General features: G+C 37.7%; 1 protein-coding gene across 2 annotated transcripts in view; it reads right to left on the bottom strand.

The window, feature by feature from the left end:
• faf1 (Fas (TNFRSF6) associated factor 1) overlaps window positions 1–23,710 on the bottom strand; it is an 84,003-nt gene extending 60,293 nt beyond the window's left edge. The window contains exons 1-7 of one of the 2 annotated variants that reach the window (XM_037769112.1): window positions 23,575–23,703; window positions 23,366–23,497; window positions 15,291–15,359; window positions 10,316–10,362; window positions 6,255–6,520; window positions 6,054–6,145; window positions 5,092–5,195 (exon numbers count right to left, since the gene is read on the bottom strand). In XM_037769112.1, coding sequence (XP_037625040.1) covers window positions 5,092–5,195; window positions 6,054–6,145; window positions 6,255–6,520; window positions 10,316–10,362; window positions 15,291–15,359; window positions 23,366–23,425 — 638 coding nt within the window. In that variant the 5' untranslated portion in view covers window positions 23,426–23,497; window positions 23,575–23,703. Of the gene's footprint in view, window positions 1–5,091; window positions 5,196–6,053; window positions 6,146–6,254; window positions 6,521–10,315; window positions 10,363–15,290; window positions 15,360–23,365 lie in introns of both variants that reach the window. The other variant, XM_037769111.1, reaches the window with a different exon arrangement.
• Between the last annotated feature and the right edge of the window lie 1,713 nt (window positions 23,711–25,423).

The following is a 25,423-nucleotide window of genomic DNA, read 5'->3' as shown; positions in this document are numbered from 1 at the left end:
TCATACACAAATGCATGTGCATACACACAGGAGCCCACCCACTCCATTCAGCCCCGACTGTCCTCCTCCACCGAAATAGCTGACACAGAATAATGAGCTCCCGACACCCAAAATGATATCGATAACACTTGGAGAAATGGCAACGGCGCTGCTAAAAAGACACAGCAGTAAGTGGGGGAGTGAGAAGACGAGGAGCGGGAGGCGAGGGAGGGAAGACTGGGGAGATGAGGGCCATTAGCTGCCAACACAATATAACTACCACTTAGCCTAACTAGCAGGCAAAGCGGCAAACTGCCAAATGACTTCTTTTACAAGTGTTCTGGTGACATGCGGATGCCTGCTTGGCTACTAACATGAGGAAATGTGGGGAGAGTTACAGTACAGTTTAATTTAGAATCCACTGTCAACAAACAAACAATGGCCATCATATGTGAGACTAGAAACAACTCTGGCTAATCAGGGAAATGTATCTCAGGGAAGTGCTACTGAAGATTGTCCAAACATACGATATTATGATCTCCTATATGATTTAAATGTTTGATAACATGGGCAATTTCATTAAACTTAAACGATACGGTAAAACTGGCAATCACAGAACGTTACACCAAAAGGTGTCCTTACTTAAAAATGCTCTTAAAAATTCAGCATTTAAACTGACAACTGTCAAAAAACTAGAGCTGCAACAATTAATTGATTAATCGGCAACTATTTTGATAATCGATTAATCAATTTGAGTTATTCTTTAAGAAAAAAAAAATCAAAATTCTCTGATTCCAGCTTCTTAAATGTGAATATTTTCTGGTTTCTTTACTCCTCTATGACAGTAAACTGAATATGTTTGATTTGTGGACAAAATAAGACATTTGAGGACGTCATCTTGTGCTTTGGGAAACACTGATCAACATTATATAGAGCAAACAACTAATCGATTAATCGAGAAAATGATCGACAGATTAATTGACAATGAAAATAATCATTAGTTGCAGCGCAACAAAAAACTCATATCATTAGTCATCAATAGAATGAATGAATGACATATTTAGTATTGTGTCATACATATAACTATGGCCAGCCCGCAAGGCCCTACAGTACAAGACACCATTAATTCATACAAGCCAAGACCAGAGTGCTGCATATACATTTCCAAACAGAGAAAGTCTGAACATACAGCTTAAGCATCTTTCACAATCAAATCTTCAGACGATCATCGTCACAACAGTCATGAATCACTGATACAAATATTATACTACATAGTACTGGAAAAAATCTGAATAAAAGCTAATCAAATCATTCATCTTGTGTTCGTTTCCAGGCTTTTGAGACAAAATGAGTAAACCTCAAATTTAAAGAGCCATTCAAATTTTTGCTCATTTATACACCAGAATATTTCAGGGTTTTGTCGAGACATTTCATGGAGAATTAACTCTCTGAAATTATCAAAATTTGTACAGTAATCAAAACTTTAAGCGGCGTGGGAAATAGTTTATATTGTCATTTTCTGAGGAGGCGTGGACAAAGATTCTAAGCAATTTAAAGAAAACGTCCAGAGAGATTAAAACAAGACTAAATGGAAAATGGAAATATTGTACCTTTGAATCTTGTACACCATATTATACATCTCCGCCAATAAAATGAGGGAGAGTCCAGAGTGCTAGAGATGTAACAAGAATGATGCCACACCGGTACACCTTCTGTGGTCCTGCCCAAAAGCACAAGATTATTGGTCAGCCATTCGTGAAAATATTACATGGATCATTGGTGACGATGTTCCATTTTCTCCTAGTTTGTACATTCTGAGTGATCCCCTGTACGATTTTCCCATGTTAAATGCAGATTGGATTCATACTGCTCTTATGTTGGGTATGAAAATTGTAGTTTGTGAGTAGAACTAGAGACTGTAGCAGCCTATGAGAAACTGTCTCTCGGTCTCATTAACCAGGTGGAGAAGTCTACTTGGACTTTGTGAATGGTCGATAATAAAGGCCATAACCTCTCTCAGATGTTGGACCATCTGGATCGGATTGTTTGATGTATTTGGATGTATGACTTCGGCCAGTGTAACCTTATGTAGGTTTTGTTTTATTTTGTTGTTGATTAGGATCTATTATTATTCTATATCTATTTTTTTATTTAAATTTGTGATTATATAATTTGTGACATTCTCTCATCTTGTCTACTTCTTATATTGTTTCTATTCGTATTGTACCGCTTGTATTGAAAATGACAGCCATAAAAAATATAATTTGTACAGTACAAAGGAAAAGGGACTCACACAGCTCACATAATCAGTTTTACTCCTTAATATTTTTGAATTGACGAACCTCAATGGTCAGAGGAAGATTACCAGCTCTCAACTAAAGATCTTTGACTCCTATGAGTACATGATTTCAGTGTGTTAATGACTGATCCTAAAGCTCTCCCAGCAGACTCAACAAGGGACCCAATTCAAACCTCAAAAGTCATAAATCCATCTAGAGAAAAACCCAAATATTTATATGTACGAACATATTCTAAAGCAACTAAACAAAAACTAATTATTTGTTTAATTATTACCTTGTTTTTTTCCCCTAAAAGATGTATCGAACCAATCAGTAATCACATCATTGATCTCGACACGAGCAACTGAGCAACTATACGAGGTCTGGATTGCTTTATAAAATCTACCATCAACTCCCACTTCTGTAATTTTAAGGCAAGCAAATCTCTATTAATCCAGTCAGAAGTCTTCTGAAAGTCAACAAAACATGCAAATGTGGATTTGCTTTTGTCAGTTCTTGTTCTAATAATTGTTGATATTGAATATACATGATGGATACAGGCTTGTTTCTTTCTTTAATAATGGACTTGTACCATGTTGACCATATGGTTAACATATTCAAAGCATGTCATGAAAAGATACAAGAGGACCTCTAAAAGATGAGGAGATTTCAAAGCTTCATTTGTAATACCTACTATTTCTGATGCCTTCTTCAGTTTTGCTTTGCCTACAGCCCTTTTAGATTCTTCTATACTAGGAGTGTCACGACTCTCCAAATCCACAATTCAATTTGACTTTCAAATTTAAGGTCACGATTCGATTCGATTTTCGATCTAAACATGCCATTGTTAGACTATGGAGTCTTGATTTGTAAAGATCAGCAGATCATTGGTTTTATGCCCGGACAACTGTCATTTACACTTTAAAATTCTTCTTTAAAAAAGGAACTGAACTCCCTTTTTATTTAGAAAGTACTTCAAAAATTAGACTACAACAGTCAGTTCACATCATATCAGTATCTGTGTGACTCACCTCAGTACATAATCATTCTATAGTAATGTCTCGATTGAGAAATGTATTTGTGCTATTAGCCCAAAAGATTCATAACCACCTCCAACTCAAATTTTGTAGCACAGATGTCATTTAAAAAAAGCGTCATCAAAGTCAGGTGGAATATTTCCTTAAAATAAATCTTTCTCCCATTTTCCAAGGACTACTTCTTTTTTTGTTTTCACTGTCACCGTTCTCTATAATTTCCATTGGGTTTTTCTTTAACTGCTTAGGGTCCAATTTATTTATTTATTTCCAGAATCGTTTGAGGGTTGTTGCTTTGCAATAGATCCAGTTGTAATGCTTGTCCTCTTCTGAACCGTCTTTTAGAATTGTACAAATTACTCATAGTGTGTTTCCAAGATATAAAATCTTTGTTCTGAACTGTATTTTGTCTAAAGGAATACATGATTGTTGTCCTGTGGTGTCAGATTGACAATAAAACAGTGAATTCCATTTGGTCATTATCTGTTCTTAATATGTGAAGAGATGAAAAGGATGAGATGCTTGAAATAAGAAATTCTGACTTCGACAAAGCAGTTTTGTACTGTTGATCAAACAGCTTTATAATTCTGGTTATTCTAGTTTCAAGCATTAAGTTACTCAGAACCAGTAATAAAAGCTCATTGACAAGTTATAATATCTTAGTAAGATAATTAAAAGGCAAAAAAGCTTGAAACAAGTGAAACGCTCCAACATAAAATCTGCCCCATATCTTGTCAGACAAAAAACAAGCATAATTTTCCTTGATTTAAGACATTTCATCTTACTTAGATTTCAGTATTTGCACTGTATCGAGCCGTATACACTCTTATCAAAAATACATTTATTTTTCCATAATTTGCCTACTGATCAGTGGGTCCTTACATTTTTGTAATTCCCTTTCTGCCTTTCTTTTTATCATTCCAAAGGTTTTTTTTTTAGTTCTGCCGTCCAATATGTCTTTGTCCTATTCGTTTACACACACACACAGACGCAGACATGTACCCTCACATACATCTATTTTTACCAGTCCTATGCTCTTATCCTCAAATTAAAAATAAAAAAGGAATTATCTTGGTCACCCTACAACACGCAGGTGAAATGAAGCGAGGAATATGACTTCTTTGGATGATGTTTACCTGACACTGATGAAAGGACAATCACATGTTCAGCTGCCACCTGTGATTGTATTACTGCGTTGGCTTTACACTGAGCAGCCTGACATTTCAGAAGGAAAGGTTGCTAATACTGCCACGGATTCACTGAAATGAACAGGACAACCTCCAGATGGAGAGCACCGGCTTAATGAAGCTTTCTCAACAAATCTCTATTGTCACTGGGTACCATCACTAATGTGACAGACTGGGAGATAAATAATAGATATGAAGTGTGGATATCACAGTCTATGAAGAGTATGATGCAAAACAACCTTAAGCAAGGCTGAAAGAAACAAAGACGGGAGGGAAAATGATTATTTACACAACAGAGATTGCGGCGACAGATGTTCCTCTCAAAATGTCACAATGGATGTGAGGAAATGAATGTGCTCTAGCAGTTCAAATGTGTCTTAATATACCAATGAAAATGGTGTTTGCTGGCTGGATTCTGGACACATCTTCTCCATAACTTGACGAAGACCGCCACCTGGTGTTCACTATTAGTTACTACGCTCATATAACTACTGGTAGGATTTCCTGGTTACTAGTGTATGTATAGCAGGAATGGAAGAGGAGAAGGGTTTATGGTGAGATTATAAATAAAAAAGCAGAGTGAGGTAGAGTGCTGAATGCTTGTCTGAATACCTGTTTTTGCTGGTGCTGGTGCTGGTGCTGGCAGTGGGGGCGATGTCTGGGGTCAGGACATACAGGCTGTTGTTCTTGGGCAGGTGTAAACTTCTCATCACCGTCTGATTACACACACACAAAGATACAACTTCAAAATAGTTTCACACACTTGGAAGGATTTATGAATTAAAAATAAAATATTAATCAGGAGATGAATGAAGTAAACATTCAGATGAGCACAAATTTATTGAGGGAAGCCTGTTACTCTGCACTACTTGGTTGGAAGTGGAAATAATGTTTTTAGGAACATCAAATAGTTGTAGTGATTGCGGGGTAGGCAACAGGCCTAATGTTGGTATGTTGGCTAGAGCTCGGTGACTTGAGCAAGGAACACACTCATGGCTTTAAAGGATGTTTGGGATGACAGTGTTAAAACAGTGGCATGCATGCTATGTTCGAATCCTTGCGGCTAAAATTTGAGATGTCAAAATAATCACATTTATTTAGATTAAGACACAGAACATAAAGTCAAATTGTAAAAGCAAAACAAAAGAAAGAAAATATAAAAGTCTATGGGTTTTGCTCACATCACCTGGGGTTGTAACGGTACACCAGTATCGAGGTATACCGCGGTATGAAAGTTGACGGTTATCATACCGTGTACATTTGCGTATCTACGGTATTAAACTGACATAAGTGAGTGTGTGAGTTAAAAGGTACATTCAGAAGCAGTCTATGTTGTTAAAGGTTGGGTCAGTAATGCTGAGAAACTAGCAAGAGTACACTAGATTTTAAAGATTGTCCAACCGAACTAACGTACATAAGCAAATGTCCACGGTATGATAACCATAAACTTTCATACCACAGTATAGCTTGATATACCGGTGTACCGTTACAACCCAAGGTACAACCATAACACCAGTGCTGTTTTTTTTCACTTGCCTGTTTGCCACAAACATGTATTGGGTGTGTTAACTCACACTGTCGGATACATCTCCAGTCTTCCATCCCTTCAGCTGCATTTTGGACACTGGAACCCCGAGCTCTGTCTCGAGGATTTGTTTGATTTCTCCTGTAAAATAGATTTATGCAGATGAAAATGTATATCATGCACAAAGAGGCAGTGTGACATGTTTTATAGTATTATACACAGTATTTATATCAGTGTGCGTGGTGCTCACCGACTGTGCTGCCTTCTTCCAGTACCAGCTCTATAGTGCGCTGCCGGTACTCCACCCTGAAGTTGAGCATCCGGGGCTGGCGCTCTACAATGTGTCGGGAGGTGGGGTTGACGGGGCAAAAAGCTGAAGTTGAGGACGATGGAGGAGAGGAGGATGAAGACGAAGAGGATGGGGGAGGAACTGAACCTCCTGCTGCTGCGTCGGCTGCTTCTGATTGGCTAGGAGGTCCGAACATGCTGGCCTGGCTCGCCTCACTGGAAAAGTTACTGTAAAGAGGTGACAATGTTAGTGATGGTGTGGAAGATTGATTAATCGGTTTGAGTACTTTTTTTAAGAAAAGAAAGTCTTAAAGACATTTTTCACCATGTTCTTACATTTTATGGACCAAACAACTAATCAATTAATCAAGAAAATAATCGACAGATTAATCAACAATGAAAATAATAATAAAAAAAAGTTAGTTGCAGCCCTGGAAAATTGATTAGTCTTCATACAGTATCTTAAAAATCTCAGGGGCTTTCATGGAAGATAATGACGAGACAAAGTGGACAGAAACAGCCAGAACATAACAGATGCAATCAGAAAAAAATCTCTATATATTTGTATCAGACGTATCTTCGTCCTCATCTTTAGCCTGTAACCTGATGGTCAAGAACCAACAGAAGCTACCGCAAGACAGAAAAATATACCAGCAACAAGCAGCTTTCCCACCCACCCTGCCTTACAATATCTTCTTACTCTCTCTCATGCTTTTTCTCTTTGCTGCTTGCTGAGTGTATGACCAGTTTCACACAACACAGTAAATTGTGTCTTTTTGTCCCCAGACACCGAACAAAGTGTGCCCTTTGTTCCTTGAAGTGTAAGCAGCAACTGTCTCTCAAGAACAGAGTGCCAGACTCAGACTTTCTAACAAAGGCTGTGTTTTATTTGGCCCACCACATTAGAGAGGCCACTGTCCTGAAGCGGAGGTCGACTGTCAACAGCCACAAAATCATGAGTTGGGCAATAGGGTGGGAAATTAACCCAACCAAATGGTCTCCTCTGCATAACTGAACACTGAAATCACTCAATATTGACCTTTTCGGAGATCATTTCAGAAGAAAATGTTTCAATGGTGGATGGATCACATAGACATTAAGTTATCTATAAGAGTTATTGAATGTGAAAAGACAAGTTAATCCCTCTTTGTGACATGGAGTATAGGTTGCGGAAAAGGAAGGAAGTCGTACCATGAGTAGTACATGTAAATATGTGGAATATGAACATGATTATTGACTTAAGGAAGTCACCACTAAGCCCTCTGCCAACGGTTGATAAAGGGGTTTCAATTGACCATGTGGATTGCTAGACATATTTGGGTATTGTTCTTGATGACAAACTGTGCTATGAATCATGTTGATGTTACCTCTAAAAAGGTCCAGCAACAAAAAAAATTTTCCAGAGAAAAATTAACTCTTTTAACATTTCTTCTGAGATGATGATTCTCTTTTACAGATGTTTTATTGAATCTGTTTTAATGTTTTGTAAAATTGCTTGGTTTGGAAATCTAAAATCTGTCCAACAAGAACAGACTTGGAAGTCTTGTTAAAACACCAGTAAGATTTCAGGGAGGTGTCAGGCTATGCTCTTGGACATTTATAATAGACAGGTCCTTAGAAGGGCTAATGCTATATTGGACTGCCAGGACCATCCACTCCTGAAGGAGTTCAAACTTTGTTTCTCTCTGTTATTTCTGGGTACCCATTAGGAGAATTAATAGATTACATGTGTCCTTCATTTAAAGTGCTATTAATATGCTCAATAGCATATAGCAGTCTGGTTGCACTTTTTGCACTTCCCTTACACACCTGTACACAATTGCATGATTGTATATGTATACTTGGTACAATTTCTTTGCTCAAGCTCTGTTTTTTATTGTGTTGACGTGTCATTGATGTTGTCTTTTGTATTAAGATTTTATGTGAACGCTGGCTGCAAAACAAATTTCCCCTTGTGGGGCAATAAAGATCTAACCTAGCCTAACCTAACCTATGTATGGACATGGCAGTTTTTGCAAGAGGCTACTGAGATAGTATTCGGCACAAAGTATAACTGCCACTAAAGTGAACCAGACAGACAACTACTATCATCTCACATGTATTGTGGGGAGAATATAAATTGAGATGATACACAAATGAGACAGCTCTTGCCAAGAGGATTCTTACACTTCTTGAAAGCATCTGAGAAAAAAAAACTAGTTTATAGTGAGAGCTCTCACAACAAGTAAAAACGATCCTGAGTGAACTTCCGCCTAAACTTGGCACAGTAACACTGAAGTCCGTTAAATTGTCCGTTGTTGCTGTTTGGGCATACTTCCATGCTGCCCTACATCTAGATGGCACTGTTCTCCTGTGTAGTCCAAGACGTGTCCCAAAGCAGACACAACTGCTGAGCCCTTCACCCATGGACAAACTGTCAGACCAGTGACCCAGTTCAACAAGGGATTGAGCATTTTTATCAATACCAGGAACTCATTTTTGGATTCCCTGACGCCCTGAGGAGTTCTGGTTACTGATCAACAATACAAGCTTCTTATAATTCCCAACCTGCTTACTAAAGAGGACACAAGGGAAGAGGGAAATGCATTTTAGATGGGAGCGTTAGCGTAGCCTCCAACTGGCTCCCGCTCAGGTCACGTCATCACAGTCTGTTTACTGGGCAACGCCAGCCTACTCATACCAGTGCCAGCCACTTAGTAAATGTGTTGGCTGCTGGTCACGCTGCCAACCGGCCTCCATTCATAGCAATGTGTGCCCTCGAGAAAGACCAGCAATATTCTCATGGCCCAAGGGCCTGAACCGCACTAGGAGTACATGCATGCATGCGCACACGTGCACACACAAGTGTGTACACACAAAATAAAACGGTTTAACAGAACGTCTCCAGTTCGAGTGGGTTCAGATCAGCCCAGTGCATTCAAGAGTGTAAACTAACCGTTGAGGGAAAGTGAAGGGCTCAAAGCCTCTTAAAGAAACCTTTTCTATTCAGAAACTGTGTACAACTCCACTCTTGGCAGAAACTTTCCTTGCAGTTGAAGTGTCTTTTATGTTATTCCTCTATTAAACAGCAGATTAGAAACCATAGCAGGAGCAATAACCTGCAACTCAGTAGCATCTATGCTAGCTTTATTTGCTGGATATGGATATATTATGTATCTAACTAAACAAAACTTTCATCATGGAAGCAGGTGATACAGGGATTATATTCTCATCAATTCTGCACGATTGAAGCGGTGTGCAAACTATACCCACTGTAAGCTAAGCTTACGAAAACACGGAATTCAATTTCCTGCTAATACAAATCAGGCTTCGGTTTCACATTTCCTGCATTGTTTGAAAGTTGTTTTACATGCTAATCTACATTGTAGATGCACACTATTGTCACAGGCACATATTCCTCACATACTGACATGTATCCCCACTCCCACCAACCATTCATATTTCCTTGTCAGAGTGCTGCAGGAATGAGTCCTCAAACTCGGAAATGAGTTAGCATTTTAGCACTTCCAGTTCCCTCGTCTCTAAAAGATTTTTTGAAATGGTTTTAGTTAGATGCCTGAAGTAAGGTCTGTGGTTAACACAAGCTTAAAAGATTTTAACATTTTGTTCTACGACATAAAATACGTCAGTAATTATCACACTTGTGATATTTGAAGCTTTTATGTGTCTTAAAAAAAGGCTGTTGTCAACAAGTGGCTAAATGAGCCTACAAGACGTCATCACGCCGACTCGTCCGCCTTGTTCCTCGTGGTGTAGTTCGTTTATAGCCTAGCGTAAGCTTTTCACTTCTGGCGATTACACTCATACACAAAAATAATAAAAGTGATGAGTCATCCCTGCAACACTCTATAGTCTCATACTTCTTACATGATCATTCTAGAAAGAGAACACAAAGAACCACAGGGTGCATTTGAAAAGTCATACATGTGATGTGCATGATCAGGTAGCATTCGTCCAGTGTTGTAAAGTCAAGTGATACATTTTCTCTGATTTATAGTAAATGTGTGTCGACATGGTTATTACCTTTGTAAGATCCCATTCTCCTGTGGTATCACTCCATTGATGGCTGCCTGTAATGAAAGCGGAGGTAAATTATACAACACAATATAACTTTGTTTTAGTTTCTGTATTGTATCAATGGCCAACTCTCTGAATAGTTGACTGTGCACTGGGATCCGTAAAGTTCAACCCATCACATCGTTAATCAGTAAACTACAGCATGACAAAACATTGAATAACGGTCAATACACAAGCATGTTTCAAAGAGACTGGTAAATATTGCAGCATATATTTCTATACAGGTATCTTGACAGTGACCAAGATAACTGCACTCCATTTCTAAACTTATCAATAAGTAAACCCATACATTTGGTCATGGAAAGCTTTTTGTGTATGCCTAGAACAAGTCTGTAAACTAGAACATAATAATTTACATGTATTTCTTTAAAAGAGGACATGCTAGCCAGTCATTCAGAACACCCAATGAACAAGCCCAATGCTGTGTCTCAATGTGCGTACTTCAGTACTTCCACTTTTGAGTGCATAAGTGTGTTCACACTGAGAAGTATGGCAAAATGCAGTGCTTTCTAAGTACCCGGACGTTGTACTCAAAACATTAAGTGTGGAACGCTGGACACTTCTCACTCTCAACGATCGCCATCTTTGCTACGTAGCGGAAAGGGGAGGGGCCACCAACCTATTTCAAACTTGTGAAAATGGCGGGCTAGGAAGCTATAGTGGTTGCGATTGAAAGGGCAAACACCAAACTATACAAATTTAAGATATACATGTGTTTTCTGTAGTCGGATAGATGATGTCTGTGGCTATCACCAGCTGATCTACCGAGCAGCTGTGTGCGATTTGAGACAATACCACCCTGTCGAAATTCAGACACTACGCAAGCACATAGTGTACTACATGGAAGTGTACTAACAGAAGTATCCAAATTGAGACACAGCTCAGGACTACTATACAGTATGTTCTAAATTTGCTACATACTTTGTCCAAAAGAGTGGTACTTTAATATCAAGTACAATTTCAGCACAATCATAAAACTCGCCCAAAAAACAATCTATAATCCAGTGCTGCCCCCTCTTAGTCGATTAGTCAACTAATCGGTAGTTTTGGTCTCAGTCGACTAAGATTTCTTTAGTTGATTAGTCGTTTTTTATGTTTTTTTCATGCTGAATAACTTATTTCCAAGAAACATATGAGCACATCTCTGGTAAACACGAGATTTAAAGTGGTGCTTTTGAGTGATCCTTTGTGGAGAAAACTCAGTTTTACAAATCTGTCAATTAAATCAAGTAATTGATTAGTCAACAAAATCGAGTGTTAGTTGACTAAGAATTTCTTTGGTTGAAGACAGCCCTACTACAACCACAAAAGGTCATTTTGAAACTTAACATTATTAGTTAAATCAACATTGTGGCACCACAATGTCATAAAATCCTGAAAATGGCACTTTGTCAATGTCTGACTAATCCAAAAATTAAAAATTAAACTACCTTATCATGCCTTACTTTTTAGTAAATAGGGACCTAAACAATGACCGATTGCCTGCAAAGGTGACTGATAGGAACACCTAGCACGTCCAGATGTAACCAGGCAAAATGTACTATATTCTGGTTGATACTGTAACATTATGTTTGTCTTTAGAGTATGTTGGTTTTGCTGGCTGAGAAGTTTCAGACTAAACCCAACAAAATGTGACAGAGAATGATGGAATATTCAAACCAGGTGGCTGATCAGAACAAAGAGAGTTGAAAGGACAAACATGACAGTAACCACTGTCAGCTTCGCACTGAGCTTTTGTTTGAATGGACAATTGATTGGACTTCTCTCGAACACTCACTATTCTTCACTGTAAAACAAGCTAAATGAAGTAAGTTGTTATGTGCTGCTGGCATAATCATATCCCCTATCCTTTTTTGTATTGAATGAATGAAAAACACATGTAAGGGTCTCACACTAACACTGAAAAACAAACTAATAAAGTGTTGGTGGTCTGTATCCATGGCCATAATGGATGGATATCGTCAACAAGATAATGCTACTTGTCCTGCTGCAGGAATAGCTCAGAAAAAGTTCAAGAAACACTAAAATGTGCCCTGTGGAGATTTCTTGTAAACAAAAGCTATATTTACATTCAGTGTTTCTCACTAAAACACTTTCTGTGTATTCTTGATTCTTGTATTGTATAAAAAACATTTTCTCCGTCTTAAAACATTTGCCAATATTTTAAGTATTTTAAATCCAGCATAGTTTAAATCCATGTTTACTTGCTAGCAAGCAGACTACTTCTTCCCTGCGTTTGTTGGCACACTGCTTGGCACATTACCAGCATGTGTTGATAGTGGAATAGTGCGACACCACTGTCAGCATTGTGTGACCCACACATGTGCATCCTAGTGCGTGACTACAAGATAAACAAAAAAAAACAGGAGCCACTCATAGAAAAACAGCTCCATAGTGCTAATCGAGGTCAAATAATCCACAGGGAGGGCATCTTTAAGCTTCAATGAAATTAATGACATGGACACCACAATCCTCTCAATCACACGCAGGCGTTTATATAAAGCAGTGATGTCTGCATGATCAGTTTACCAGGAAGCCACACATTCCTTGTTGGTAAAGTGCCACAAACTGTGGTGGCAGTAATCAGGACTAAACATAGTCCAATGCAGTACTGAACAGGAGTCTTTGGTCACTTAAGAGTCCCCTTTTTAGTTGTGCCTGCTTTGCTAATTATTTTTGTTTGTTTTGAGGTCAGAATATATTTGAGTTTCTCAACTCACTTACATTGTCCTTTGTTGCTTTTATTGTTTATCAATGTGCAATGCTATGTGTAAATCTAAAAAGGAGAGGATAGGCCTTTTTCACGAAGGACATTTTGACATGAGATGGGCTGAATTATGGCTGAATTCCATTTAGCTGCTTCAGTTTCAGGGTCCTGGTATTGCAACACGTTCTCATCCCAACTCATCACATAATACCGCTTTGTCACGCCCCTTGGAGTAACTGTAGGTTTAGCCAACAAAACCACTAAGTCAGGTTTAGGAAAAAAACTACATGTATGGGATTAAAACTACTATGTTTGTTAAGTGAAAATGAAATTGAACGTTGTGAACCCGGGACATGAACGAACAGCTGATTGTAACGAGAAAGTGAAATTTAACACACGGGACACAATCAGCGGTCTCCTGGATGAAAGCCCTGTGTTGTTGTACCCATTCACCTCACCTCTCGCCCGCTTTTAGTGTGTCTTTTTGCTCTTTAAACTACATCACCACACTCCCGGTGCACTTTCCCTGAGCGTTTACTGTTGCTGTGGATGGGTTTACATTGTAGTTAATGGAAAGCCCGGTACGTCTCATACAGGTGCTAAAGGGTGCCTTGTGCGGCGGTATGATACGCCGACGGCCGTGACGAAGCCTCAGTATTTGACGCACTGGGAATGAGTACGAGCTGTGTATTGCTGGTTCACAGTCACACTGCTGTGGCTTGCTGGGATCGAACGGATCCATTGTTAATGTAATTACTGACACCTGTGCTTTTCTTACATTGATAAGTCAAAACATCTGCTGTTGAGGAAGGCACTTCGCTTTTAAAAGCCACAATATGATGTCAAGCTACATAAAGTACCTAAAGTCTGAAAAGGGCATTTATTTTATCTTTTCACAACACTGTTGACACCTCTGAGCATCCTTTGAGTGTCAAACATCCATTGTAGACTTGAAAAGTGTCAGTAAGAAGGTTATAGTTTACTTCTTTACAGAAAGTCCTTCATAGTCCATTCATTTCTTTCAATTTTACAGTATCACATGAAGTCACAAAGATAAGTAAACAACAATATAATTAGAGTCTAGTGCTTTGTTTACAGAGGAAGTTTGGTTTGGTGCGCCAGGAACACATCAGTAAACTACAGTAGGAATTCAGACCAAAGAAGACGACTGAAGTGGGCCAAGATAGCTAACGCTAGGATAGAGTGATTTTGACACAATGAAGAGTATGACGTAGGTACTCTATTGTGCACTGTGTATTAGGATGGAAATGGAACCAACGCATTTAGCCATACTGTGGCAATAATATGTCTTGGAGCATACTGACCATATAGATGGGCAGCAGAGGAATGGATTGAGTTATTTTTTTTAGAAGTTCTTTGGATGTTTTGTTACTTTTATTTAGCATATTTTTACCTTGCGTTTTCTCCCCTGAATTAAAAACCTCCTCCACTTTTATGAAATAAATCATTAACATTCAGGGGAAAAGAGCAAAGGCAGCATTTCACACAGCAAATGCCATAATTAATTAATGCATATATTGTTTAGACTGTCATTTACTAATTATATTGCTCACAAGACGAGATGCATCCGGATCTGGGTGGATTTAACAATTTCCCTGCTCTGCTCAACAATATCCTGGGGGAACCACTGCTCTTTAATTCTTTTTTTAACTACCCCGCCCACACACAGCATACGCAAGCACAGAAGCAAATTTGTTTTGTCAATGTTTACAAAAACTACCAGCTACTGCAGAGGAACTGCACGTCATCAAATTTACAGGGGCAGTGAGTCCAGGCCCCGCTGTCTGTCCTACCACTGCTTGGACTGCTGCTGCCTGCGCTGAACTCCTGCCAGCATCGGTCTAAATATAGACTGACCCCTTCAATATGCACTGCGCGGTAAAGGGCTCCTTGTTTTTCAGACTCATCATGAGTTAATACAAACTTGGCGAAACACATTCTTTCTCACAGTGAGAATCTCTCATCTCATACCACAGCTCTCAAGACACACTCTCTCTCTCAGTCACCATATCGAGGGTGGCCAAGACGCTGCCTGCTTCACAAAACATAATGGGTAAAAATGATGAAATCATTCGACCATAACAAAATTAAACAGTGTGTGTGTTATTGGATGTTGACTGCCCTCTTGAACCTGTACTCTAGATGAACTAAGCCTGTCTGTCAAAGAGCAAAGCCTACAGATAATGAACTTACCACTAAATCCCAGTTATTAAGCTCTAACAGAGTGATTGCCTCTGCAATGTTGTCAATTCCAGTGCAAGCCTGTGAGAGGAAAAGACAAAGAAAAAGGAATTACAACAGAGAAATGCATTGTATGAGATTCTGCTTTAGTTTGTTTTATGAAACATTCAGATGTCTGCACATAAAAGATATATTTCACAACAAAACAGAGGAGAAAGGATTAATTTTAACTACTATGGTAACACCCATAATAGCAACATGTAAAGTGGTGGCAGTCTTCACAAGAATGACAGCCTTTCAGTGATGTTTTGATCAAAAGAAGGCCACCAATTTCCTATTTGGACTCTTGACCCTTGCAAAGCAGGCTAAACAAAACATGTTCTTCATAGTAAAAAGGATTCAAATACTGCAAACCGGGCCAGGATGTGCCAATTTCAATTATAGCTTTAATGATATCTAAGATTATGTATTTGTACTCTTCCTGAAGAGTAGAATAAGGCAGACAAAGGCACCATTTCCTTTTCTGGACGGATCCCTGCGTTAGTGTAACTGCCAGAATCAAAACACATTCTCTGATAAAGTGACAACAAATTGGCACCAGCAGTGTTAAAAAGCTGCCATCCCTTATGCAGGTGCGAGAAGGCCCAGAGCCAGCTAAACTTTTAGAAAAATTGCTTAAAACTCGTGCAGAGCAGTTGAGCGACATCGTCTGCTATGCGGTTCCCACAACAGTGTGTGTTTGTACCTGTGCTTAAGACAAGAACACCCAAATGGTTGAATGGTTACAGAGCAGTAACCTTTGCGTCTTTAGTCCTGAAATTGTTTCAGAAGCGGGGGACAGGACCCAATAAGACAGTGTGCAGTTTGGCTTGGTTTAGGAGCTGATGATGCAACTGCTACTCTGCTTCACCACATTTATTAACACCTAGAGTTTTCAAAACATCTCTAAAGGCCTTAATTTTTTAATTTCTTACTGGTTGTTAACGCTTTTTTTTTTTTTTTTTTGCAGAAAAGTCATTTTAATCTTGATCCAAATATTATTGGTTGGATTTTGGCTAATTCGGCAGGGACACCACAGAGTGTAGATACTCCAGGATAGTGTTTCATGTCCGCTCTCTTTTGCAATGTATAGTAACGACTGTAGAAGCTAGCAGAGAAACAGGCATATCCTGAAGTATGCAGATGATACTATCGATCGAAGTTTATTTTCAGTGCAGGAAACAGGACTATTGACCTGTTAAGGATGAGTTTATTAACTCATATGACGAACATTTCTTAAATCTAAACAAAAGCAATCTCGGATCATATCAGCTATCGGTCTGACAACAGATAAGCCTCTGGGGGCAACAGCTATATTTTTGGGGTTCCGGTGTAGCAAGTGATATCCAGGCCAACACTTCCTTTTCTGTGCGCTGCTCATTGTTTACAGTCCGATTAGCAACTTGAGATACGAGACTGGAGTTGACAGACGATGTGAACGACCGGATTGTTGAAAACGTAGCCAGCTTACAAGCTAAATTTGAACCAATAAAAAGCTAAATCACCGTCAGACAATAGTTAGTGCGTTCTGAGATTGCATTTCGTCCAATGCGTTCCACCTCTTTTGTTCTCCACGCAGACTGTTTACCTGCCTTCAACCAGAACGGAAACCAGAACGCTTCTGATACCAAAATCTTGTCCCGTTGCCTACAGATTCTACATGTAAATGCAGAATCTATTTTTAGAGATTAAAACTTAACTAAAACCATGGATATGCTCATTTTATTTAGGTAGCAGCACCCCTCTGCCATCCACAATTAAAAGGTCAAAAGAATGACACAGTTGACAATTGCAAGTACTTACCATTGTTGATAACAAACTGAAATTTGTATGCCAACACAAAGTAAATATGTGTAAATGGCCAACACAGACCTTGTTTTATGCAAAGGCTAAATGCTTAAATTGCAGATAGTAAAATTCGTATGTTTTAAAGTGTCTTAATAATTGGTGCTGCGTCTGTTTGTTTAGAAGTTTACAACCTCAGAGCAGTGAGATATCTGTTAAACAATGTCATATTCATGTCATCATCTTTGAGCAAGAAGTGCTCCATAAAACCAGGAGCATTATGTCTGGTTGAAATCATCCACTAAAGGAAAAAAATCTTTTCTTTTTAATCCTTTAAAGTTGAGGTTTAAGCTGCCAACAAAAATAAATATATGTATTGTTGCTGGCTGGGAGTATTCAGTCTCTATGTCTTTGGCTAACTAGTTTTTTGGTGTCTGGCATTTATATTGTTGTGCGTTTTATACATCTATTATGTAGTGCAAGTTTCTTTTTGTTTATTAATAACTGCAGTGAAGATAAGAGGGATATTTTATAAATTAGGTGTCTCTTCTGCCTATTTGAAGCTCATGTAATGCTACTGTAACCCATTACTGCTCTTATGATTTATAATAAATTACTGTACATGATTTCTTTTATTTAGTTTTTGTTATATGCACAGCATCTGTCTCATGCAGCATAACTTTAACACAAAGCACATGATCAGATTCCCCAGTAATCACATAATACTTTAGGATACCTTATCCCCAAGTTTCTGATTATATCTGGTCTCATGTGTCTGATCCAGGAAGCTGCAACACTCATTGTTACGGTGGAGCCCTATGAACTGGCTTTGCAAATATGTGATGAGGTGGAGATGTCAATAGCCTAAGTAAACAATATATATCTATTGTGGCCTCCTGTCCTACTGTGAATGGAAAACTTGCACACCTGCATTGGTTAGGCCTGTTTGTTAAATATTATTAAGCTGAACTTTGTTTATTAAAAACACAAGGCTACAATAACAAACCCATGAAAGGGACACCACCAAAGAGAAGGCCTATGGTTAATTTTCCAAGTGAACATTTTAGGATGCTAAATGCCAATTTGGATGGGGAAGCATAATTTGATAGCTTGCATTCTTTCATCATCAAAATATACTAACCTACCTACAAATTGGGCTCCTCTGTGTTATTTATTAGTATGATTTTGTGTGATCCCTTTGTAAAGCGTACTTGGGTTTCTGAAATGCGCTATATAAGTCCAATTTATTATTATTATTATCTTCAAGGAGAACACACACAGTCTGTGGCGATGATTTAAAAACCCTGACAGGACGACTAAAGAGAAGGCATATATGGTTAATTTTCGAAGTGTACATTTTAGTGGAAGGATGTATATGATTTTAGTATTGATATTAAGCATGGAAACCAACCAAACAGGATGCTAAATTACTACCAATTTGGATGGGGAAGCGTAATTTGATAGCCTGCATTCTTTCATCATCAAAAATATACTAACCTACCTACAAATTGGGGCTAAAAATCTGGTGTCTTCAAGGAGCACACAGTCTCTGGCGATGATTTAAAAACCCTGATGGGATGACCAAAGAGAAGGCCTATGGTTAATTTTCCAAGTGTACATTTTAGTGTATATTATTTTAGTATTGATGTTAAGCACACAAGGCTACAATTACAAAACCCATGAAAGAGACACCACCAGAGAGAAGGCCTATAGTGTACATTTTAGTGGAAGGATGTATATGATTTTAGTATCAACATTAAGCATGGAAAGGATGCTAAACTACTGCCAATTTGGATGTGGAAGCATAATTTGATAGCCTACATTCTTTCATCATCAAAATATACTAACCTACCTAGAAATTGGGGTTAAAAATCTGGTATCTTCAAGGAACACACACAGTCTCTGACGATGATTTAAAAACCCTGACGAAGACGACCAAAGAGAAGGCCTATGGTTCATTTTCTAAGTGTACATTTTAGTGGAAGGATGTATATGATTTTAGAATTGATATTAAGCACACAAGGCTACAATTAACACCCATGAAAGGGACACCATCAAAGAGAAAACCTATGGTTGATATTCCAAGTTTACATTTTAGTGTATATGATTTTAGTATTGATGTTAAGCACACAAGGCTACAATAACAAACCCATGAAAGGGACACCACCAGAGAGAAGGCCTATGGTGTACATTTTAGTGGAAGGATGTATATGATTTTAGTATCAACATTAAGCATGGAACGGATTCTAAATTACTGCCAATTTGGATGTGGAAGCATAATTTGATAGCCTGCATTCTTTCATCATCAAAATATACTAACATACCTACAAATTGGGCTAAAAATCTGGTGTCTTTCAGCTGACTCTTCCTACACATCACTCTTTTAATTACTTAGCTATAGTTTCTCCTCTGTGTTATTTATTAGTATGATTTTATCTGTGCCCCCTTAGTAAAGCATCCTTGGGTTTCTGAAAGGCGCTATATAAGTCCAATTTATTATAATTTATTATTATTATTATTGATGTTAAGCAGACAAGGCTACAATAACAAATCCATGAAAGGGACACCATCAAAGAGAAAACCTATGGTTGATTTTCCAAGTTTACATTATAGTGTATATGATTTTAGTATTGATGTTAAGCACACAAGGCTACAATAACAAACCCATGAAAGGGACACCCCCAAAGAAAAGGCCAATGGTTTATTTTCCAAATGTACATTTTAAGTGGAAGGATGTATATGATTTTAGTATTGATGTTAAGCACACAAGGCTACAATAACAAACCCATGAAAGGGACACCCCCAAAGAAAAGGCCAATGGTTTATTTTCCAAATGTACATTTTAAGTGGAAGGATGTATATGATTTTAGTATTGATGTTAAGCACACAAGGCTACAATAACAAACCCATGAAAGGGACACCACCAAAGAGAAGGCCTATGGTTAATTTTCCAAGTGTACATTTTTGTGTATACGATTTTAGTATTGATGTTAAGCACACAAGGCTACAATAACAAAGGAAGGATGTATATGATTTTAGTTTCAACATTAAGCATGGAAAGGATGCTAAACTACTGCCAATTTGGATGTGGAAGCATAATTTGATAGCCTGCATTCTTTCATCATCAAAATATACTAACCTACCAACAAATTGGGGCTAAAAATCTGGTATCTTCAAGGAACACACACAGTCTCTGGCGATGATTTAAAAACCCTGACGAGGACGACCAAAGAGAAGACCTATGGTTAATTTTCCAAGTGTACATTTTAGTGGAAGGATGTATATGGTTTTAGCATTGATATTAAGCCCACAAGGCTACAATTAACACACCATCAAAGAGAAAATCTATGGTTGATTTTCCAAAATTTACATTTTAGTGTATATGATTTTAGTATTGATGTTAAGCACACAAGGCTACAATAACAAACCCATGAAAGGGACACCACCAAAGAAAAGGCCTATGGTGTACATTTTAGTGGAAGGATGTATATGATTTTAGTATCAACATTAAGCATGGAACGGATTCTAAATTACTGCCAATTTGGATGTGGAAGCATAATTTGATAGCCTGCATTCTTTCATCATCAAAATATACTAACATACCTACAAATTGGGCTAAAAATCTGGTGTCTTTCAGCTGACTCTTCCTACACATCACTCTTTTAATTACTTAGCTATAGTTTCTCCTCTGTGTTATTTATTAGTATGATTTTATCTGTGCCCCCTTAGTAAAGCATCCTTGGGTTTCTGAAAGGCGCTATATAAGTCCAATTTATTATAATTTATTATTATTATTATTATTGATGTTAAGCAGACAAGGCTACAATAACAAATCCATGAAAGGGACACCATCAAAGAGAAAACCTATGGTTGATTTTCCAAGTTTACATTATAGTGTATATGATTTTAGTATTGATGTTAAGCACACAAGGCTACAATAACAAACCCATGAAAGGGACACCCCCAAAGAAAAGGCCAATGGTTTATTTTCCAAATGTACATTTTAAGTGGAAGGATGTATATGATTTTAGTATTGATGTTAAGCATACAAGGCTACAATAACAAACCCATGAAAGGGACACCACCAAAGAGAAGGCCTATGGTTAATTTTCCAAGTGTACATTTTTGTGTATACGATTTTAGTATTGATGTTAAGCACACAAGGCTACAATAACAAAGGAAGGATGTATATGATTTTAGTTTCAACATTAAGCATGGAAAGGATGCTAAACTACTGCCAATTTGGATGTGGAAGCATAATTTGATAGCCTGCATTCTTTCATCATCAAAATATACTAACCTACCAACAAATTGGGGCTAAAAATCTGGTATCTTCAAGGAACACACACAGTCTCTGGCGATGATTTAAAAACCCTGACGAGGACGACCAAAGAGAAGACCTATGGTTAATTTTCCAAGTGTACATTTTAGTGGAAGGATGTATATGGTTTTAGTATTGATATTAAGCACACAAGGCTACAATTAACACCCATGAAAGGGACACCATCAAAGAGAAAACCTATGGTTGATTTTCCAAAATTTACATTTTAGTGTATATGATTTTAGTATTGATGTTAAGCACACAAGGCTACAATAACAAACCCATGAAAGGGACACCACCAAAGAAAAGGCCTATGGTGTACATTTTAGTGGAAGGATGTATATGATTTTAGTATCAACATTAAGCATGGAACGGATTCTAAATTACTGCCAATTTGGATGTGGAAGCATAATTTGATAGCCTGCATTCTTTCATCATCAAAATATACTAACCTACCAACAAATTGGGCTAAAAAGCTGGTGTCTTTCAGCTGACTCTTCCTACACATCACTCTTTTAATTACTTAGCTATAGTTTCTCCTCTGTGTTATTTATTAGTATGATTTTATCTGTGCCCCCTTAGTAAAGCATCCTTGGGTTTCTGAAAGGCGCTGTATAAGTCCAATTTATTATTATTATTATTGATGTTAAGCACACAAGGCTACAATAACAAACCCATGAAAGGGACACCCCCAAAGAAAAGGCCTATGGTTTATTTTCCAAATGTACATTTTAAGTGGAAGGATGTATATTATTTTAGTATTGATGTTAAGCACACAAGGCTACAATAACAAACCCATGAAAGGGACACCACCAAAGAGAAAACCTATGGTTGATTTTCCAAGTTTACATTATAGTGTATATGATTTTAGTATTGATGTTAAGCACACAAGGCTACAATAACAAAGGAAGGATGTATATGATTTTAGTTTCAACATTAAGCATGGAAAGGATGCTAAACTACTGCCAATTTGGATGTGGAAGCATATTTTTCATAGCCTGCATTCTTTCATCATCACAAATATACTAACCTACCAACAAATTGGGGCTAAAAATCTGGTGTCTTCAAGGAACACACACAGTCTCTGGCGATGATTTAAAAACCCTGACGAGGACGACCAAAGAGAAGACCTATGGTTAATTTTCCAAGTGTACATTTTAGTGGAAGGATGTATATGGTTTTAGTATTGATGTTAAGCACACAAGGCTACAATAACAAACCCATGAAAGGGACACCATCAAAGAGAAAACCTATGGTTGATTTTCCAAAATTTACATTATAGTGTATATGATTTTAGTATTGATGTTAAGCACACAAGGCTACAATAACAAAGGAAGGATGTATATGATTTTAGTATTGATGTTAAGCACACAAGGCTACAATAACAAAGGAAGGATGTATATGATTTTAGTTTCAACATTAAGCATGGACAGGATGCTAAACTACTGCCAATTTGGATGTGGAAGCATAATTTTCATAGCCTGCATTCTTTCATCATCACAAATATACTAACCTACCTACATATTGGGCTAATAGTCTGTTATCTTGGAGGAACACACACAGTCTCTGACGATGATTTAGAAACCCTGACTGACTGGCGGTGTGTAAACAAGTTGACAGATAACGTGATGAGCATCATTTTTAGCTCAGCTAGCTCGTCGTTATATCAAGTCAAGCCAGGGAAATAGAAACCAACGAATAAAACACACGTTATTCAACCATTTAGATGTCTAGTTAGCGAGCTTACAAGCTCATAAATCAGCTTCAGAGTCAGGTTAGCGAGCTGTCAGTGTGTTAGCTCGGTTAAGCTAGTAGCCAGGTCTGCTGTTTACGACCAGGCAGGTTTCGTGTGTTTACGGTGGTTTGACAGCAGCCTGAGACGATTCAACAGCGGGGAAACACATACTGGATGTAATATTCGTGACACACAAAGGAGACACACCTGAAAGTCGGCCAGAATCATCTCTCTATCCATGTTGCTCTCGCCGCTCTCGGAGGCCATGGCAATGACTGGCTAAAAGCGATTCTTCTTCCACTTGGCTCGCCGCTTGTTCTCGCCTCACAGAGAGGGACACTGGAGTATTAATAAAACACTTTGCTTGGTGGTGGCGACGAGTGAGAGGTTGACGAATTGAAAATGTTAAACTTTGTCTCGATTTGAACGCTGCAGATTAGACGGAAATTGCTGTTAAAGTAACGTAACAGTGTTCAGTTATCTCCTATCATTATTGTCATCTAGTCCCCTCTGCTTTGCGGCGCTGACGTAAAGTGGCTGCAGATGCTGTAAAAAAATGACGTGCGGTTGATGCTGAGTTTTAAACCTGAGTGTCTGTCTGTTTTTCATGCTATTGCCACTTAACAAAATGTTAGACCATGTCTTATTTTATCATTTAGAAGCGTCGTTTCACTCTGTTCTTAAATATTTAATGCCCAGTTTGTACATTCAGATCTTGTGTGCCTTTCACAGTAGCCCAAAATGTAGCCTACATGGCCACAATACACATTTAATATATTATATTAAATTGTTTTTATTGGCACAAAAAGAAGCCTGTGTTTTACATGTTTGAAACAGTGTTATCCTAGACCCTAGACATATTTAATATATTATATTCACATTTTGTATTGGCACAAAAAGTACAATGAAGCAGTACAACTATAAAGAAGTCAGTGTTTTACATGTTTGAAACAGTGTTATCCTAGACCCTAGACATATTTAATATATTCACATTTTTTATTGGCACAAAAAGTACAATGAAGCAGTACAACTATAAAGAAGTAAGTGTTTTACATGTTTGAAACAGTGTTATCCTAGACCCTAGACATATTTAATATATCATATTCAAATTTTTTATTGGCACAAAAAGTACAATGAAGCAGTACAACTATAAAGAAGTCAGTGTTTTACATGTTTGAATCATGTGTTATCCTAAACCCAAGACATACTTAATATATTATATTCACATTTTTTTTATTGGCACAAAAAGTACAATGAAGCAGTAGGCTACAACTATAAAGAAGTCAGTGTTTTACATGTTTGAAGCAGTGTTATCCTAGACCCTTATTTCCTAACCCCCCAAAATGTAGCCTACATGGCCACAATACATATTTAATATATTATATTCAAATTGTTTATGTTAGACCATGTGTCATTTTCCCATTTAGAAGCGTTGTTCCACTCTGTTCTTACATATTTAATGAGCCCACCCAGTTTGTACATTCAGATCTTGTGTGCCTGTCACAGTAGCCCAAAATGTAGCCTACATGGCCACAATACACATTTAATATATTATATTCAATTTTTTTTATTGTCACAAAAAGTACAATGAAGCAGTACAACTATAAAGAAGTCAGTGTTTTATGTTTGAAACAGTGTTATCCTAGACCCTTATTTCCTAGCCCCCAAAATGTAGCCTACATGGCCACAATACATATTTAATATATTATATTCAAATTTTTTTATTGGCCCCCCTGCTCCTTTTTGTAATGATGGAGATAATGTGGTACACATGGAAAGTTTGGTAATGTACAGTACACATGGAATTACATTGAATAATCCCAGAGAAGGGAAAACAAAAATCAAATAAATAAATCAATAGATGTGTGCAGCGTGTCTTCACAGTAGCCCAAAATGTAGCCTACTGGCCACAATACATATTTAATATATTATATTACATTTTTTTTATGGGCACAAAAAGTACAATGAAGCAGTACAACTATAAAGAAGTCAGTGTTTGAAACAGTGTTATCCTAGACCCTTATTTCCTAACCCCCCCCTGTTCATCTTTGTAGTGATGGAGATAATGTGGTACACATGGAAAGTTTGGTAATGTACACATGGAATTACATTGAATAATCCCAGAGAAGGGAAAACAAAAATTAAATAAATAAATAGATGGTTAAAAGAAATAATAATAATAGTAAATAGACCGGAAAGGAGTATACATACCTACACACACCTATATATATACCCATATACTGTACATATGTATAAATACACATA

Source organism: Sebastes umbrosus, chromosome 5 (genome assembly GCF_015220745.1).
Source record: "Sebastes umbrosus isolate fSebUmb1 chromosome 5, fSebUmb1.pri, whole genome shotgun sequence".
Taxonomy (NCBI): domain Eukaryota; kingdom Metazoa; phylum Chordata; class Actinopteri; order Perciformes; family Sebastidae; genus Sebastes; species Sebastes umbrosus.
The sequence above is the reverse complement of the archived record's forward strand: the minus strand, read 5'-3'. Positions and strand labels throughout refer to the sequence as shown.